The 19,473-nt window shown below is 52.3% G+C and overlaps 1 protein-coding gene across 2 annotated transcripts in view; it reads right to left on the reverse strand.

The window, feature by feature from the left end:
- Positions 1 to 17,770, reverse strand: part of ADAP1 (ArfGAP with dual PH domains 1) — a 48,970-nt gene extending 31,200 nt beyond the window's left edge. The window contains exons 1-2 of one of the 2 annotated variants that reach the window (XM_053555283.1): positions 17,313 to 17,770; positions 1,164 to 1,294 (exon numbers count right to left, since the gene is read on the reverse strand). In XM_053555283.1, coding sequence (XP_053411258.1) covers positions 1,164 to 1,294; positions 17,313 to 17,394 — 213 coding nt within the window. In that variant the 5' untranslated portion in view covers positions 17,395 to 17,770. The remainder of the gene's footprint in view (positions 1 to 1,163; positions 1,295 to 17,312) is intronic. The other variant, XM_053555282.1, reaches the window with a different exon arrangement.
- Between the last annotated feature and the right edge of the window lie 1,703 nt (positions 17,771 to 19,473).

Here is a 19,473-nt window from a genome sequence, read left to right on the forward strand (position 1 = left end):
CTCATGTTCTCTCCCACCTTCCCAGGAAGGGGCAGGGGCACTCTCCTCACTGGCTTTTGACCTCTGCCCTCCAGGAAGGAGAACAGTCCAGGGACCACCCTATCCATTTTTAGACAAGTCACTGCCCAGCAAAAGGGGACTGGTACCATAAACCAAATGTCCAACTCAGGGTCAGTGGGGTCATGTCCAAGGTGAAGAGCCCAAGGTGGGCCGGGGTCCTCTTGGCATTCTAGAGGACATCCCGAACCTCCGGTGTACCCACCATACGCAGAATCTGGGTCACTGGGTTGATCTGGGTGGGTCTGGGCAGCCTCCTGGCCGCCCGCTCTCACCCACACAGCCAGTCAGCTTCTCAGACCCTTGTCCTACATTCCTGCCAGGGCCTCCCTTCAGAGGGTTAGAGTCAATTCCTCTGGGGGGGTCTTCAGGTCATACCCTCTGTCTGGGATGCCCCTCCACTTCCCTTGGGGTCTGCCTTGTCCAGGCCCTACCAGACACCAACCCCATAAATCACTCCTGAACCAACAGTGTCTCACCTGCCTCCCCTGCCTCCCCTGCCCAGAAGGACATCTCCAGGAGACAGTGGCTGCTACCCAGCTCTGCCTCCCTGCCGCACATGGAAGTGCTCAGTAACCATTCTGCACATCAATGAGTGAGTGAGCGAACGGGTGGCTTCTCACAAGGATTAGCTGTAAAACCCTAAAAGGAAGAGGGGCCTATGGCCCTGCACAGGCTGGTCTGTGCTGAGCGCCAGGTATGGGGACACAAGAGCCAAAGCCAGGAGCTTCTGTGGTATGGGCACTTGCCAACCCACTTCCCTCATGTAATAATGCAGGTGGACCCTGTAGCCACCACAGAGCCCACAGCTGCCCTAGAAAGGAAGTAGACCCCTGCATAGATGGGGGGTGTAGGGAAGCTGTGCAGGAGGAGATGCTGGAGGGGCCAGGTGCAGTCCCACAGTCTTGGATTCCAGGTAGCCTGAACCTCCAGCTCCTGGAGGGCTGCAGCCCTGTCCCTGGGGGGGAGCTCAGACTGGTCCCTGGAGGGAACAACATACCCCCAGGTCCTGGGGTCCACAGCCTGGCAGCCCAGGAAGGTCAGGTCACCCAGAGAATGGCAGCAGGACACTCTGCCCACCCTGGGCCCCTCACACAGGCCCCTACCTCCACTTGGGCCTCTTCCCAGGCATCCAGGCGGACTGATTTCACCTTGCTGACTTGGGGGATGTTCCGGTGGATTCCAGAACAGCTGAGGCAGATGAACACACCCAGAGTGTAGGAAGCCCAGTCTGGATCTGGAAAGAAAAGGCCAAATGTTCAGGGAGGCTTAGCCCAAGGGACCCAGAGGGTGGACAGAGCATCAAACTAAGTGTCATGAAGCTGCTGGCTAGAAGCCTCAACCCCCACCCAAACAGCACCTGATGGCACAGCAGACTGTGGACACTGCCAGCTCCATGGACCCCAAGAGAGAGTTGGTGCAACCCAACCTAGTTGCTCTATGATGTGGACAGGGCACTCACTGAGGGCCAGTGGCACAAGCTCCACATTGGGGGCTGGGCCTGAAAGGGGATCCCCATCCTGGCAGGAGCCTACACCCCTTAGGCCAATCTAAGTGGTCTAGAGACCCCCAAGCAGAGTGGGGCACACATGCCTTCTTGTGGGGCTATCCTGGGGTTGTCTGCATACATGAATCATCTCAGAGCAGAGGGCTTTGAAAGTAGGAGATACCTGACAACCAACACAAGGCACAGAGCTGTGAGCAGTGCTGTGGACACAGTGTGTCAGGCCATGGTGCATGACCAGCACTAATTCTGTTAGGTGTGACAACGTGTTGTGGCTTGACTTTGCATGCCGATATATCTGGGGATTAGACATCTTCATGTCTTGTTTACTTTAAAAGAGTCAACAAAATATTGGCTCGGTGCCCATAGCACAGTGGTTACGGTGCCAGCCACATACACCAAAGGTGGGTTCGAGCCCAGCCCAGGCCTGCTAAACAACAATGACAACTACAACAACAACAAAAAAATAGCCAGGCATTATGGCGGGAGCCTGTAGTCCCAGCTACTTGGGAGGCTGAAGCAAGAGAATCACTTAAGCCCAAGACTTTGAGGTTGCTGTGAGCTGTGAGGCCATGGCACTCTACCAAGGGCAACATAGTGAGACTCTGTCTCAAAAAAAAAAAAAAATCAACAAAATACATGTACATACATATGTGTAGATGAAGCAAATATGACAAAACTCTAAAACTGGTTGAGTCTAAACCAAGTGTATGAGAATCATGGTACAACCAGGGCTCTTTTGTGTCTGTCTGAATACTTCACCTTGAAACACAACAAAGTAAACGGCGAGGAACATAGAGCTCCTTTAGCCCGGGGCAGTCAGTGAGTGGACACACGTTTGACCCTCGGCATCTTCCCATTTTGCGCATCTGTCACAATATCAGATATGTAGAAAGGAGCCCTGAAGAGAATAATCTCTCAGAAAGGGATGAGTCAATTCTGAAATACTATTATTTATAGGGAAAGTCTCTCCTGGATGAGGTTGGTTTAAATCAAGATGCTTCCCAGCAGCTGGGTGCGACCGTGGACCAAATCCTGGCTGTGAAATGTGAGCCAAGTGGACATGTGTCTTTCCAGGCCGGGCTGAGGGTGATGTTCAGTTGGCACACTGGTGTGTATCCACCCTTGGTGCTTCAGGGACCCTAAGGCACTGCCTAGAGGAGAGACGCCTGACAAGGCCCAGACCAGGCACTGCCACCAGAGACTGTGTAGCATATGAGGGACAATATCTCCATCTCTGAGACTTGGAAGGTGTTTGTTAAGCAGTTGACTCCTTGTTTGTTAGGCAGAGGAAGTCTGTCTTCCCATCAATGGTGGACTTCTTGAATGTGAACCCCTATGCCTCTGGACTCAGCACAGAGAAGGTCTTTGCAAGAGTCATGAATCAACGAGTGACCAACAGCCCAACCTTAGCAGAGCCCCTGTGTCCAAGGGGGGCCAAAGGCTTTTCCTCTATCCCTCAGTCAGTTGACAAATACCTTCCCAGTGACGTTCCACACAGGCACCAGGGACCCTGCTGTGCCAAACTGTCCAGGTTTTTGGAATCGAGAAAGAGTCTATAGTTATACACTCTCTTGGAGAATGGGTGGGGGAGGAGCAACGGAGGTCCCAGAAAGGATAGAGACCTTCATCAAAGCTGCCTACAGATGCTTGGTCAACAGCTGTGCATGAAGCACCCAGCCCTCTCCAGGTCTCAGCTTCCTCATCTGCAAGATGGGACATAACATCCACCTGTGAGGGGTAGGAGGTGAAATAAACCCAACTGGGAAAGTAACTACATTGGGTACAATGGGAATCCCACTCCCCATTGCATGGTGGTGTTGCCAGATTCTGCCCTGGTGGTACAGACCACTAACCCAGGCCTCATATCCCACAGCCTTTACCCACCTGGAAATCCTGAGGGTGTCTGAATAGAGGCCACCAATGCTCCTGCCTGGCAAAGGGGCCAAATGCCTGAGCCTACTCACCTTCGTCCTCATGCAAAGGCTCTGAGACAACTATCTCCTGTCCTAGAAGAAAATTAGTCCACTCAACCCTCTAGTAGGAGTTGGCACACTACCCCTAAGTAAAGTTTTACTGGAACACAGCTACATCCATTTGTTTATAAACGTCTATGGCTGCTTTCACACCACAACTGCAAAGTTGAATGGCTGTGATAGAGACTGTATGTTCCTAAAATATTTACTAGGCTTTTTAAGAAAAAGTTTGCCAACCCATTTAGAGGAAAAAATGAGTGTGAAACAGTCAAATGAGCCCAAGGCAGGCTTGTGATTAGAATTGATGGCTTATAGCCACTGAAAATATTGTTTATCTTTGACAAACCAGATACAAGTGAGGCTCAGGAAGAGGTCACAAACTGTCCCACTGCATTGCAATTGGCACAAGACCCCACTGGTATAAAATTGAAGACTGTCTGACCCAAACGCATCACATCTTCACATACATGTTTCCACACCCCAAACTCAATTTGAACAGTCTGCTTTGAAAGATAGCTCAGAAAGTTTAATTTTAAAACATGGAGACACTTGGGTGGCACCGGTGACTCAGTGGGTAGGGTGCCAGCCCCATATACCAAGGGTGGTGGGTTTGAACCCAGCCCCAGCCAAACTGCAACAAAAAAATAGCCGGGTGTTGTGACAGGTGCCTGTAGTCCCAGCTACTCTGGAGGCTGAGGCAAGAGAATCGCCTAAGCCCAGGAGTTGGAGGTTTCTGTGAGCTGTGACATCATGGCACTCTACCAAGGGCAATAAAGTGAGATTCTGTCTCTAAAAAAAAAGAGACACCAAGACCTTTTACATAAGATGAGAGCCAGCTAAGTCAAGTGTGCAGGGAACAGGGCAATACAAATTTGTCATTGGAAGAGTGGGATGTTTATACCTTTTTAAAAGCACTTTTGTGATGATACACCATTACACACCCAAAAAGATGTCTGAAATTTAAAAGACTGATACTACCAAGTGTTGATAAGGATGCAGAGCAACTGGAATTCTCATATGCTGCTGGCAGAAGTGTAAATCAGTTTAATACACTTTGGAAAGAGTTTAGCAATTTCTTATATGGTTAAATATATACTATATCCCATATTACCCAGCCATTCCACTACTAAGTATTTACCCAAGAAAAACCCAAAGTTCTATAAAAAGATGTATACATCCAACAACATATAAAAAGAATAATACGCCATGACCAACAGGTGTTTATACCAATAATGCAAGAGTGATTTGACATTTGACAATCAATCATTGTTAATTCACCATATTTACAGATTGAAAAAGTAAAACCATACAATCATCTCAATAGATGCAGAAAAAGCATTTGATAAAATGCAATATCTTATTACAATATCCTCAATATCCTATATTTTCTCTCAGAAAACTAAGAATAGATACAGAGCATCTGAGAAATACCCACAACAAACATCATATTCAGTGGAGAAGGACTGAATGTTTCCCTAGAAGGTCAGCAACAAGACAAGGAAGAATGTCTGTTTTAATCACCTCTACTCTACATTGAACTGGGAATTCTAGTTAGTGTGATAAGGCAGAAAAAAAGCCTCCTATTTGGAAAGAAAAAGATGAAACTGTCATTCACAAACAACACAATTATCTATGCAAGAAATCCAATGGACGCTGTAAAAAGACTAGAACTAATAAGAGAGCTCAGCAAAGTTGCAGGATACAAGTTAAATATACAAAAATCAACTGTCTGTCTATATACTAGCAATGAGCAATCAGAAATGGAAAATTTTAAAATAATACTTATAAAAGCATAAAATATATGAAACACTTAAAGATAAATATGACAAAAGATATGAAAAACAGTACATTGAAAGTTATAAAATGTTGCTCACAGAAATTGAAGACCTATAAATGTGAAAGAGATACTATTTTCATGGTTTGGGAGATTCAGGATTACTAACACATAAATTCTAGCCAATTTAATCCATAGGTTCAATGCAGTCCCAATCAGAATTCCAACAAGATTTTTTTTAATTGAAATCAACAATCTGATTCTAAAATTTATATATAAATGCAAAGGACTTAGAATAGCTGAAATAACTTAGGAAAAAAACAGAGAAGGAAGACTAACACTATTTGTGTTCAGAACTTACTATGAGATTATAGTTATCAAGATAGTGTGGTACTGGCACCAAAACAGACAAATAGGTCAATGGGACAGAATAGAGAATCCAGAAATAGACCCCTGCATACATGGATGATTAATTATTGACAAAGATACAAAGAAAATTTAGTGGAAAAAGAATAATCTTTCCACCAATGGTGATGGAACAATTAGATTATCATCTGCATGACAGTAAACTTGATCTATACCTCTTACCATATACAAAAATTAAGTCAAAATGCATAATAGTGCTAAATGTAAAACCTAAAACTATAACATTTCTAAAAGAAAACATAGGAGAAAAATCTTTGTGACTTTGGGTTAAGCAAAGGTTTCTGGTTTTTGTTGTTTGAGACAGAGTCTTATTTTGTCACCCTTCGTAGAGTGTGGTGGTGTCATAGCTTACAGCAACCTCAAACTCTTGGGCTCAAGTGATCCCCTTGCCTCAGCCTTCTGAGTAACTGGGACTACACAGTGCCACAATGCCTGGCTATTTTTACAGATGGGTTCTCGCTCTGGTTCAGGCTGGTCTTGAACTTATGAGCTCAGGTGATCCACATGCCTTGGCCTCCCAAAGTGCTAGGATTACAGCCATGAGCCACCCAACCCAGACCAAAGGAAGGGTTTTTTTTGTTTTTTTTTTGAGACAGAGCCTCAAGCTATTGCCCTGGGTAGAGTGCTGTAGCATCACAGCTTACAGCAACCTCCAACTCCTGGGCTCAAGTGAGTCTCCTGCCTCCGCCTCCCAAGTAGCTGGGACTACAGGTGCCCACCACAACGCCCGGCTATTTTTTGGTTGCAGCCATGATTGTTGTTTGGCGGGCCCAGGCTGGATTTGAACCCGCCAGCTCAGGTATATGTGGCTGGCGTCTTAGCCACTTGAGCCACAGGTGCTGAGCCGCAGAGGTTTTTTAAATACAAATCAAAAGCAGAATCTACTGAGAGAGACAGAGAGAGAGAGAGAGAAATTGACTTCAACAGAATAAAAAAGATCCGCTCTTCAAAAAAACACTGCTGAGGGAATGAGAAACATCTGCAAATCATGTATCTGACAAAGGATTTGTATCCAAAGTATACAAAGAACTATCAAAACACAGCAATAAGAAAACAAACAACACAATCATTATACAAAAATAGGCAAAAGATTGCAGCACTTCACCAAAGAAGTTATTTGGGTGGAAAACAAGCCCAAGAAAAGATGCTGGACATAACTGGTCATCAGGAAGGGACGAGGCTGTCTCCAAAGAAGCCCTAGGGGACATCCTGGGGTGATGAACTCAAAATGTGCACAGTTAATCTTCCAGCTGTTACTTACCATGAGTGCATTTTACTGTATATAAATTACACCTCAACAAAGGCAAATTCTAAAACAAAGTTGAACAAAGCTATATCTACCACTTGAACCCTACTAACCCACCCCTAGACTGGAGAAGCAGAAAAATCAGGGCCTCCATCCTTCCTTACGCATCTGGCCCTGGGAGGTAGACAGGGACCCTCTCCCAGACCCAGGGTAGACAGGTCCCGCATAAGGCCACATCTAGCTGGCACCTGTGCCAGGTACTGCCACACAGCCCATCAGAGCCCAGGGAGTGTAGGGCTGACACCCAACCCATGAGCACCTTGGAGCTGAGCCAGTGCTCCCCTGCTGTCCCATAGGGGTTTGGCAGATCCTCTCTTCCACGGTATGACAGTGCTTGATCAAATACCTTGCCACATGCTCTCATGCTATCCCTACAACCATCAGAGGTGAGGCCTGTCATTTGTCCAATTCTACAGAATAAGGCGAGTGGAGCCAGACACTCGCATAAGGTTCACTGCACCCCATCCTGCCGTCCTGAAAATGTGTGCTTAGGGCTGACTGGAAACCGGGCAGGCCCTGGGGTGGGGGTGGCTTCCTAGGTAGGCCGTATGGCCTGGTTGTAGGCAAGACCTCTGCTCACCTGTGAATCCCCTGGCCCCCAAGGCCAGAAGGGCTCCAGCACCTATTCAGGTCCATTAGGAAGCAGGTGTCCAGCCTTGGTCATGGACCCTGTAGGACCATAGGGAAGAGCAAAGTGTGGGGCTCTGCACAAGGAAGGAGACCCCAAGCCTCTCTAAGCTCTATCTCTTCAAGGTGGGGTCTCATGGGGTTAGTGTGTCCTATACTTCATGCTCGGAGAGGTGAGATGACCAAGCAGTGACTCACAGCAGGCTGGGCACAGCTGGGTTCATTCTGGCCTATTTCCCAGGAGGCAGGACATGAGGTCTCCAAGCTGATGCGAAAGCCCCATCCTCAACTCTCAGAGGTGGCACATGCCTACTCTCTCTTTTCCCTTTCTGGGATCCCTTGGAAGAGGCAGAAAGACACTTTGAAAGAGGTGGTGTTTTCACCAAAAGCCCAAGCCCCACCTCCCCACTCCTAAGCCTAACCTCTCCAGCAACACTGAAGTTGCCCTAGAACAAATGGGTCCTTCCCGGAGAGCATCCAGCCACGCAGGCGACAGGTCCTCACCCCAGTCACACAGCAGAACCCCTTTCTGTACCCAAGAACACCCACCAGGAGAGCCAAAGTGACTGGTCAGCAGGCAAGGGGCAAGGAGGCCCTCAGAAGGAAGGACCAGGGCCCTGAGCACCCTGATGAGCAGGAACCAAGCAGAGTACAGTGAGGTGCAGGTGTGGGGGAGGAATGTGGCCCCCTTCACCCCAAGCCTCAGGTTGAAGGCTCCAAGGTACTGCTGAGTGCCCAAAGTCCTGCTCCTGACCTGGCAGGGTGTGGCCAGCCCCCCACAGCCCTGCTCAGAGCCAGAGACTCTGCTAGGTTCCTGCCCCGGCCTGCCTAGCCCACAGCAGGCCCCTCCTGTGCCCTCATCAGCGCATTGTACATGTGCCCTTCACCCAGCAAACTGCTTCAGAGATCCCATAGCAGGCCATGCATGGTGGCTCATGCCTATAACCCAGCACTCTGGGAAGCCAAGGCAGGAGGAATGTTTGAGCCCAGGAAGTTAAGACCGGCCTGAGCAACATAGTGAGAACCCCCCAAAACTGTCTGGGTGTGATGATGTATGCCTGTAGTCCCAGTCACTCAGGAGGCTGAGGCAGGAGGATGGCATGGGCCCAGGAGGCCAAGGCTACAGTGAGCTGTGATCACACCACGGTACTCCAGCCTGGGTGACAGAGGGAGATCCCATCTCTAAAAAAAAAAAAGAAAAGGAAGGATTCACACCCTGAAAGGAAAGAGTCCTGGAACGTGACTCTGAGCAACATTTCAAGGCCTCTGGGCTCTGGGAGCACAGCCAAAACATGGGGCTGCCTGCAGGACAGCTAATTCTGTATGGATGGAGCAGATGGATTCACGAGTAACTGCTGCTGGGGCTGCACCCCAGCTGGTCAGCAGCTTGCTGGACCCCACTCTCAGTCTCCCAGAAAAGCCTCTCACAAGGACCTTGGCCCCTGGAGAGGAAATCCTGATGGTGTGCTGAGGCTCTTGTAGGCATATGTGCACCCATATTTATGTGGGGGTACACAGGAGCTTAAGCACCCCCAACTTCCAGCAAGGACAAAGCTGCATGGCCCCATGAGGCCAGGCAGATGGAGGACACCCTGGGCCTGGGCCCACATGTGGAGTGGACAGAGGCACAGGCTGCTCTCAGAGGCCAGGCATAAGGCTGCAGCCTATACTCTGGGCTGCCCCGTGCTGTTTCTGACCTTGCCTGTCCTCTCTAAGGCTCTGTTCAAGGTCCCCAACTTCCTTTCCATTCCCCCCCGAGCCCAACCCCCACAGATTTCCATCTGCCCTGGCTCTGCTCATATTTCTCCCAGGCCACCTTTCTCACCAATTCCGGGGACTGGTCTGGGGCACCTGGGCAGATGTGGCACATCCTCAATCTGAGGCAGATGGAGCAGATATAGCCCCAAGGCCAAGGCCCGGGCTGGGGGAGTGGTGCAGACAGTGCTTAGGCAGAGCCCTGCAGCCCAGCCAGCTCCAGAGACTTTGCCCAGGTCCCAGTATGACTTCTGACTCTGGCAGCTGCAGGGGGCAGGCACAACAGGCTCTGCTGTCCACTGCCCTTCATGGTTACATGGGGTCCAGGGCTCTGGAGGGGGAGGGCGTCAAATGGCTGCCCCCCAGACACACAGCTCCCCGCCCACTGAGATCCCCTCTCTTTTGCTCCACTGTCTGTTTTCCATGGCATTCACCTTTCCACAGCAGCCTCTTGGTTTTCCCTTTATGTGGGGGTGACCCAGGAGGGGCCCTGAGCCAGGAGGGTGGCCAGGGCAGGCCTACACAGAGTAGGCGCTGTGGGTCCCACGCACAGTAGGCATGTGTTAGCCTCTGCGGGCCCCTGAAGGCTTAGCTCCAGCCCCTCTCTTGCCTTTCCCTCCCCACTGCAGGGGGCTCTTGGGGTCCCAGGCCTTGGCCACCCTCCTAACTCAGGGCCCTTCTGGATCATCCCAACATCACCCAAACATGCTCCACCCAGGAATCCCCCTCAACTCCACATTACCCTCTGGCTACCACCTTTGGACTCGACTCTCCACCCATCCTCCTTCCTCTCTCATCCATTTACAGTCACTGGCAGGTGGTCCCTGGGTCCCAGCCCAGCCTCCCCAGCTCCATAGGGTGCAGCCAGCTCTTTCTCTGCCCCTTGGCTGATCTCTTACCGTGAAAGCCACGTTTGGGAGCTAGATGGCAATAGTGTTTGTGCAGCATTGAAAGCATTCAAAATGCTACTAGATTTTCACTTTTATTTTATTTATTTATTTTTTTGAGACAAAGCCTCACTATGTCACCCTTGGTAGAATGCCGTAGCGTCACAGCTCACAGCAACCTCAAACTCTTGGGCTTAGGTGATTCTCTTGCCTCAGCCTCCAGAGTAGCTGGGACTATAGGCGCCCGCCACGCCACAATGCCCGGCTATTTTTTTGTTGCAGTTGTCATTTTTGTTTAGCAGGCCTGGGCTGGGTTTGAACCTGCCAGCCTGGGTGTATGTGGCTGGTGCCCTACCTACTGAGCTATGGGTGCCAAACCTAGATTTTCACTTTTAAATGGTTAACTTTTATCATATGTGAATTTCACCTCAATTAAAAAAAAAAAAAAACAGTAAGAAAAGACTTAGACATACTGATGCCCCAATTTCTACCCCTGGCCTCTTTCCCCAGCAAAAGCTTGGCCCCTCTGCCCGGCTGGCTTCTCCCACACCTTCGCAGACCCCCATCCTCTGCCCAGTACACTCTATATCCTATTGCCCCCATCTCCACAGACTTGGGGTTCAACCTTCCCTACCCCACAGCAAGCCACTATAACTGTCTGGGGTCCTGGCAGCAGCATTCCAGCCACCTCCTGCTTCCTCACTGGCCTGCTCCTCTAGATCCTGTGACAGTCATTGGCTCAGTGTACTCCTGCTCACATGCTTCCCGTGGCTCCCACCACACCCAGGGCCAAAGCTCAGCCCCAAGGTCCCCGCAGCCTCCCGACCCCTCCCTGCTCTCAGCACACACAGAGCAAAGGATCCCCAGCTCCTCCCTCCTGCTTCCCCCATCCCTAAAGGGGCCAGCGCCTTCTACCTCCCCAGCCACCCATAGCCTGCCCAAGCCCCCTGGTTCAGGCTAGACCCTTCCCCATCAGCTGGGCCTCTCCCATCTGCCCTCCCTACTCCACTGAGCCTAAATCAGAGCCTTGGGAAAGGCTCTGGCCTATCTCTCTTTCTCCACCCTCCACCATCACTCCTTCTCCCACCTTACCGCTCCCCATCTCTCCCTCCCACTATGCCCCCTTCCTTCTATCTCCCTCCCCTCCTCATCCTGCTGAGACTCCAGGCCCTCCAACACAAGCCCTCCACTCTTTGGCCTTCCCCCATCATCCAGTGCAGAAAACTACCCCCACCAAAGCCTCTGCTTCAGACAGGGAATGTTCTAGAAAAAGACACTCAACTCTGCAGAAGGTTCTCAGTTCGACTCTATGGTGTCAGGTGCTCTCCCAGGGTGTTGTCACCCTTGAAACAGCCTTCTTGATTCCCCCTGCTTCCCTCCAGGCTCCCCCTTGCCAGTGACCTGGCAGCAGACATGGGCACAAAGCCATAGGCCCCCTCCTGTGCCCCAGCCCAGCTTGCCCCTTATTAGTAGAACTTCTAATATGCACCTCCGGGTAGCCACAGCCATCCAGCAGTGTGGGTGCTCAGTTCCAGTCCTAACCCTTCCTCCCACAGGTGCTCACTCTCCCTCCTGAAAACTGTCACTTGGTCCCCCAATCTCCTCCACCCTCCCTGGCTATCCCTCCTCAGTTCCCTTTGCTAGACCTATTTCTTTCTTTTTTTTTTTTTGAGACAGAGTCTCACTATGCCATCCTCAATAGAGTGCTATGGCGTCACAGCTCACAGCAACCTCAAACTCTTGGGCTTAAGCAATTCTCTTGCTTCAGTCTCCCAAGTAGCTGGGACTACAGGCGCCCGCCACAATGCCCAACTATTTTTTGGTGCAGTTGTCATTGTTGTCTAGCTGGCCCAGGCTGGGTTCAAACCCGCCAGCCTCATGTATGTGGCTGGCGGTGTAACAACTGTGCTATGGCCGCTGAGCCTGCTAGACCTATTTCTGACCAGTGGGAGCGCTTGGGTCCCCACACTCACATCTCCTTCCCCACCCCACACCCTCCATCCAATTCTCTACCTCTGTGCCAGGATCTCCAAAACATAAGCCAAACTGTCCCTCAGTAAATCTTCCAAGGACTTAGCACCAAACATAAATGCCCCTCACATGGTGCCTCTGCCCTGGAGTCCCAGAACCTTCATCCTGCCCTTTAGACTGGCTAGGCCTGGCCTGGGGCCCTCCTAGCAGGTATTCCAATAGCTGGGACCACGCTGCCACTAGACTTTACAGCCCCAGCTCTTTACAAGCCAGGTTGGAAGATCATCTCCTCTGACTACTCTTGACAGAAATCCACGCCACCATCCTCACATTTGTTCCATCACAGGGTCAGTCACCTTCTAGCCACCCGATCTTTGTCTATCCTCCTGAGAACACACATGCCATGAGTGAAGGCTGTGTCTGGTTTGTTCTCCCCTGAGTCCAGGTGACTACACATAGCAGGACACTCAGTTCTCATTCAGGGAATGGGGGAGGGCCTTTCACAGTCCTGGGGTGGGCACATACCAGAAACTCAGCCCATGATGGCCTCTACTTCACACGGGCACATGAGTATACCCCTCCCAGAAACACTTGTGAAATGGGATCACGCAGCCATCTCACAGGTGATGCACCTGCCTGGATGGTATGTGGTGCAGAGAAAGGGCTTAGTAACTGCCTCTGAGGCTAACGCCAGCACCTGCCCACAAGGTGGGGGGTGGCACACATGGGTCTTGCTGGCCTGTGGCCTGAGCACAAAACCAGGTAGAGGGAAACAGTCTGGCAGTTCCTCAAACAGTTAAACAGAATTACCATGTGATCCAGCAGTTCCACCACTGGGTATAACCCCAAATAATCAAAAGCAGGGGGGCTGGGTGCAGTGGCTTATGTCTGTAATAGCACTCTGGGAGGCTGAGGTGAGTGGATCACTTGAGCTTAGGCGTTCAAGACCAGCCTGAGCAACAACAAGACCCCGTCTCTAAAAATAGCTGAGTATTGTGGTGGGCACCTGTAAATCCAGCTACTCGGCAAGCTGAGGCAGGATGCCTTGAGCTCAAGAGTTTGAGGTTGCTGTGAACTATGACACCACAGCACTCTACTGAGGATGACAAAATAAGACTCTGTCTCAAAAAAAAAAGCAGGGACTCAGAGAGATACTGGCATACCCATGTTCACTGCAGCATGTCCCATAACAGACAAAAAGTGGGCCACCCAGTGTCCACCTGGGGATGAGTGGATGAGCAAAATGAGGTCCCTCCATGCAATGGAATATGATTCAGTTACAGGAAAGGATGGCCTCACACCATCACAACACAGATGAACCCTGAAGACATTAGGCTGAGAAACCTCATCACAAAAGGACAACTACTGGGCCGGGAGTAGGGGCTCATACCTGTAATCCTAGCCTCTGAGAGGTCAAGGCCGGTGGATCGCCTGAGCTCACAGATTCTAGCCCAGACAGAGCAAAATCGAGACCCCGTCTCTAAAAATAGCCAGGCATTGTGACAGGTGCCTGTCGTCCCAGCTACTTGGGAGGCTGAGACAAGAGAATCACTTGAGCCCAAGAGTTTGAGTTTGCTGTGAGCTGTGATGCCATGGCACTCTACCAAGGGCAACAAAGTGAGACTCACATGAAATTCCCAGAGGAGTCAGACACACAGGGACAGAAAGTAGGATGGAGGGTGCCAGGAGCTGGGGAGGGCTAGGGAGTTAGGGTTTAGTGGGGACAGAGCTTTAGGTTGGGGGTATAGAAAGAGCTCTGTGGATGGAGGGTGGTAACGGCTGCACAACCCCGCAAATGTGCGTAATACCACATAACTCACACTTAAAATGATTAAAAGGGTAGATTGTATATTGAATTTTATCACAATAAAAAAAATTTTTTTGAGTCAGAGTCTCACTCTGTCACCCTGGGTAGAGTGCCATCATAGTGCTGTCATCATAGCTCACAGTAACCTCAAACTCTTGGGCCCAAGAGATCTTGCCTCAGCCTCCCAAGTAGCTGGGACTAAGTAAATGCCACCATACCTGGCTAGATTTTCTGTTTTTAGTGGAGATGAGTCTCACTCTTACTCAGGCTGGTCTTGAACTCCTGAACTCAAGTAATCCACCCACCTCCGCCTTCTAGAGAGCTAGGATTGTATCTGGCCATTCAAAAAAAAAAAAAAAAAATTTCTAAAAGAACCCAGCTGGGCTGTTGCCACATGGGGACTGTGTGAGCAGTCTGCCCAGCCCCCTACTCAATAGACCCCTGCCAAATTCCTAAAACTCCTCCCCACCAAGGTACATCTGCCCCAACTACCACTAAGTTCTGAAATGTCACCTCTGCCCTGGAGCCTTCCTGGGTTGAGAGGCTGGAAATCTGAGTCCACCCCAGGGGCCTCAGGCTCATGTGCTCTGTCATCCTTGGGTCCTGGGGCCACCCCAAGGCCTGGATCTAGCTGGGGTCTCAGGTTCAGGTGTAGAAAGAATAAGCAACCCCTGAACCACCCAGGCCTCCACAGGACCATCTGATCTGGTTAGAAACAAGTATTTCCTCTTAGAGCCAGACCTCCAAAGCCCAGGGTGTTCCTGGTGTTTTAGACGTTCAGGCGACAGGCTTCAAGATATCACAGAAATATTGCCCACACCCCAACCCAAAAAGTAAAGATACGTCAGTGGGACATTGGATGGCCTAAGGCTCATTTGCTGCAATTAGGTAGCTCAGAGGAAGCATAAAGCCACCTCCGCCCTCCTCATCAAGGACAAGATCCCTACCCCACCCAGGCCTAGTGGGAGAGTGGACCCAAGTGCACCCAACCACCCAGGCAGCCTGTGATAAGAAAAGTCTCTCTGGGCAGCTGTTAGGTAGGGGGAGCCCACCATAGAGCAGATAATGGGGAGGGTTGGCGAGGAGTTTCTGTGAGGGATGCAATGACCCTGCCGCCTGTGGCCAGGGGCCCTCACATGGCCAGTGGGTGAAACCTGCCCAAGTCCACCCCAGAAGACCCAGGCCTCATAGTCAGACTGGCCTGGACCTGCCCTGCGCCTCCCTGCTGTCTGGGGTGGAAGCCATGGGGACCCTCACCCATTTGATGCTTTGCTCCCACTGGCATGGTCAGAAAGACCGTAGCTGTTAGCTAGCCACCTGACAATGTTCTTATGACATTGGAGCATGCTGCCCACCCCTGCCCCATCAAGTCCGAGTGGCCACAGCAGGGGTCAGGAGGCTCTGGCTGTACCCATAGCAGCATAGAACAGAGACAGACCAGAGTGCCGTGTCTAGGCAGGGAAGGACTGAAGAAGCTGGCACTGGCAGAATGGCTGGGACCTGGGCCACCTGGGGCTATATTCTCTGAGACAGCTCAAGTGTAAAGGTCTCCATTTTCCCAGCTGTGAAATGGGAGCAACCCCCACCTCTTGTTTGCCCCAAGAAACTTCTCAATAGGCAGGCAGAATGCTGATGTCACGGACCCATTTGAAACACCAGAGGCTTATCCCAACACCAGGAAGCGCTGGGCCTTGGGGAATCCAGGCTGTGCCCAAGAGGCAAGTGAGGCTGTGGCAAGACATCAGCCCTGGATGGAGTGGGCAGGCTGGGATGGAATGCCACTCACCACAGGACCCACCAGGCAAAGGAAGCCCCCTCTTCCTGTTATCAGGCTGAAGGCCCCTAGGGTGGCTACGGTGGGGCTCTGTTCCAGAGATGCTGCTCCTGGCGGTGTAGCCAGAGGAGAAGAGGCTCAGGAATAAGGCCAGTCCCCTCCCCTGGGCCACCCCCAGGCCAGGCCTGAGAGCCTAGTGCAGACTGACCCTCCCACTGGTTCTGCCTCACAGTGAGCTTTCCTGAATAAATGGAAATGCAGGTCTGGAAGAAGGTGGTGGGGAGAGTCTAAAATGAGCCAGGCTGGTGGGGCACTGCCCAGTAGCAAAGGCAAGCCCGCCTCCATGGAACTATCAGCATGGGCTCTGCAGCTGCCCTGCCTCAGGAGGCCAAGTGAGGCCACCTCAGCCCAGTCTGACTTCCCAGAAAAGCCTGCTAGGGCCTCAGGGGGCGCACATAGGGTCTTCCAACCCTCCCACCGTGGGGTACCTTCGCTACTCTACAGTGAGGTTTGCTCTGGGGGGCTCAGTTTAGGAGTCCCCAGATTCCTGGTGTGCCTGGAGGCAGGCCTGAGGGGTGCCAGCCCCTTGCCTTGGGTAGCATGAGCAGGTCAGCCTCTAGAGGCTGTGCCTGTCTGGTCCTCACCCCACAGCCCAGGGAAGGCCTGGAGCTGCCAGTTGCAGGGCAGAGTCAGGGCTGACTGAGAGCCCAGAGGTCCCTTTATAGCCAATGGTGAGACAAGTGGTCTGGAGCGAGGGGTCTAGTGCCTTTGGATTGGAGCACCTGGAAGTCACCCCAGAGCAGAGCCACCAGGGAACAAGTGAGAGATGCCAGGCTGGGAGGACAGGGTGGCAGGTGAACTGAGGGGCCTGTCTCCTCAGTTCCTGTCTCCTCCAGGCCCCACCCTTCCCCGGGCGCGACCTGTCCTGGCCACCTGCTCCTGACCAGCCAGGTGCAGGCGCTGGGGGAGGGGTGCCTTCTGGTTCAAAGCGCTCCCTCTCCTGCTCTGAGCAGTGCTAGAGGATGGCTTCTGGGGCGCAGACAGGAGGGCATGACGTCACCACTAGAGTGGGGGAGAGCCAGGTGGACCCCACACCCTTGTATACACCCTCTGCAGCCCGCTGGTTCCTTCCCTACAGTCGGCGCCCACCACGATTTCCTCTTTCTTCGTGGAGCCCAAGGTTTCGAAACAGGGCTGGTGGCCGGGGTGACAGCGAAAGATATACAGCCCGGCGGGGGAGGGGAGGAGGCGCTAGCGAGGGGCACGGGAGGTGCCCGCCAGCTTAGCCCACGCCAGGGCGAAGTCCAGGTCCCTGCAGGTGCACCGCAGCTGCACCCCAGGCGCGTGCGGACCTGCCGGGTGGGAGGCCCCCATCCCCGGAGGCGTCCGCTGTACCCCGCCTGGTATCCAAGGCCCAACCCGCGCCCAGCTAGCCAGCCCGCACCTACCCGGAGCACCGCAGTCAGCACAGCGCGCATTGCCCGGCTGCCGCCGCAGCTCCAGAACGGCTCCGCGCCTCTCAGTGGCCATGGCCGCTGCCCCCGCGCCACCGCCGCCGGCTCGCTAGGACCCCGCGCAGGCCTCCCGCCGCCGCCCCTGCGCCATCCCGTCCGCCTCAGCCCGCGCGCCGGTTCCGCATTCCTACTGCCTGGCGGCTCCGCCGCTCGTGTCGCCTCGCGGCTGCCCAGCGTGTGCGGGCGCGGGGCCGGGGCGCACGGTGCACTCTGGCCGGCACGGCCCGCGGGCGGCCCCCAGCGGCGCGGCCGACGACCTCCTCCGGTGTCCGCCCTACGCCCCAGCCGCGCCCGGCCGCCCACCCCAGCCGTACGGTGCCACCCGCCCGGGCGCAGTGCCACCCAACACGCTGGTGGAGGGCTTGAGCCAACCAAATAACCGGCAGCCGGAGTGGGGGAATCCTGGCACAGTGACTGGTGCGGAAGGGCGGAGTCCTCAGACGGACACTGGAAGGAAGGTGTGGAGGAAGGTGTGTGCCCAGCTGAGGCCAGGGTGCTCAAACCATCCCAGCCTTTGGCGATGACACTCCAGTGGCCCAGGGCTCAGGCCACAGAAGCCTGCTGCGTGCTCCACTCTCAGACTAAACCCCGTTGCCCAGGCACCCACAGACGGCTCAGCATGGACCCGGGAGCTGGGCACCCTCTGGGCTTAGGGGCTTAGGCAAGAAGACAACATGGGAGGTGACAGTAACAAAACCTGGTTGATGTCACCTCCCCCCAGAATGGAGTTCTTCCTTTGCAGGCCTGAGCATCTTTTCAAATTCTTTTCATTTTCTTCTTTAAAAAAAAAAAATTCTTTTTGAGACAGTCTCACTTTGTCACCCTGGGTAGAGTGCTGTGGTTTTATTGCTCACAGCAACCTCAAACTCTTGGGCTCAAGTGATCCTCCTGCCTCAGCCACTCGAGTAGCTGGGACTACAGGCCTTTGTCACAAGGCCTGGCTAATTTTAGAGAGATGGGGGGGTCTCACTCTTGCTCAGGCTGGTCTGGAACTCCTGAGCTCAAGCAATCCACCTGCCTCCCAGAGTGCTAGGATTATAGGTATGAGCTACAGCTCTTTCTAAAATTTTAATGCAATACATCTTGTTAAAGAAAAAAAAAAATGGGGCTCCACACCTATGGCTCAAGTGGCTAAGGTGCCAGCCACATACACCAGAGCTGGCAGGTTCGAATCCAGCCCGGACCTGCCAAACAACGACAATTGTAACCAAAAAATAGCTGAGCGTTGTGGGCGCCTATGGTCCCAGCTACTTGGGAGGCTAAGGCAAGAGAATTGCTTAAGCCCAGGAGTTTGAGGTTGCTGTGAGCTGTGATGCCACAGAACTCTACCCAGGGCAACAGCTTGAGGCTCTATCTCAAGAAAAAAAAAAAAAAAGGAAACTGGCTGGGCACAGTGGCTCACGCCTATATTCCTAGCACTTTGGGAAGCTGAATTGGGAGGATCTCTTGAGTTCAGGAGTTCAAGACCAGCCTGAGCAAGAACAAGACTCTGTCTCTACTAAAAACAGAAAAATTACTTGGCCATTGTGTTGGGGGCCTGTAGTCCTAGCTATTCAGGAGCCTGAGGCTCCTCCTGAGGCAGGAGGATCACTTGAACTCAGGAGTTTGAGGTTGCTGTGAGCTAGGATGATGCCATGGCACAAAGCCTGGGCAAGAAAATGAGACTCTGTCCCAAAAAAATCAAAAAATGGAAACATATCAGACAGGAAAATTAGAGCCTCTTCTAGACAACTGCTATGAGCAAACAATTCATTTGCACCTTCCAGAATGGTCCGTTTGCCATGGCCTTGCTCCCTCAGGTCAGCACTACGGTTTTTACTAGTTATATGGTTTCACCTAACAAAACTGCCTCCTTCCACACTGATGCCCACAGACCCACTTCTTTCTTCTTGACAGCTGCATTCTACTCTAAAGTTCAGCAGGGCCATGCCTTTTTCACCCAGTCACTGACCTGGGGGAAGCTGGGGCATTTTCAGTCCACTGGAACCACAGACAGGCCACATCATCTCCCCAACCACCTGTTTCTCTGCACATCTGGCTAGGTCACACCCAGAGGGGCATCTCTGGGACACTGGATACTGACATTTGAAAGGCT

Source organism: Nycticebus coucang, chromosome 12, assembly GCF_027406575.1.
Source record: "Nycticebus coucang isolate mNycCou1 chromosome 12, mNycCou1.pri, whole genome shotgun sequence".
Classification (NCBI taxonomy): Eukaryota; Metazoa; Chordata; class Mammalia; order Primates; family Lorisidae; genus Nycticebus; species Nycticebus coucang.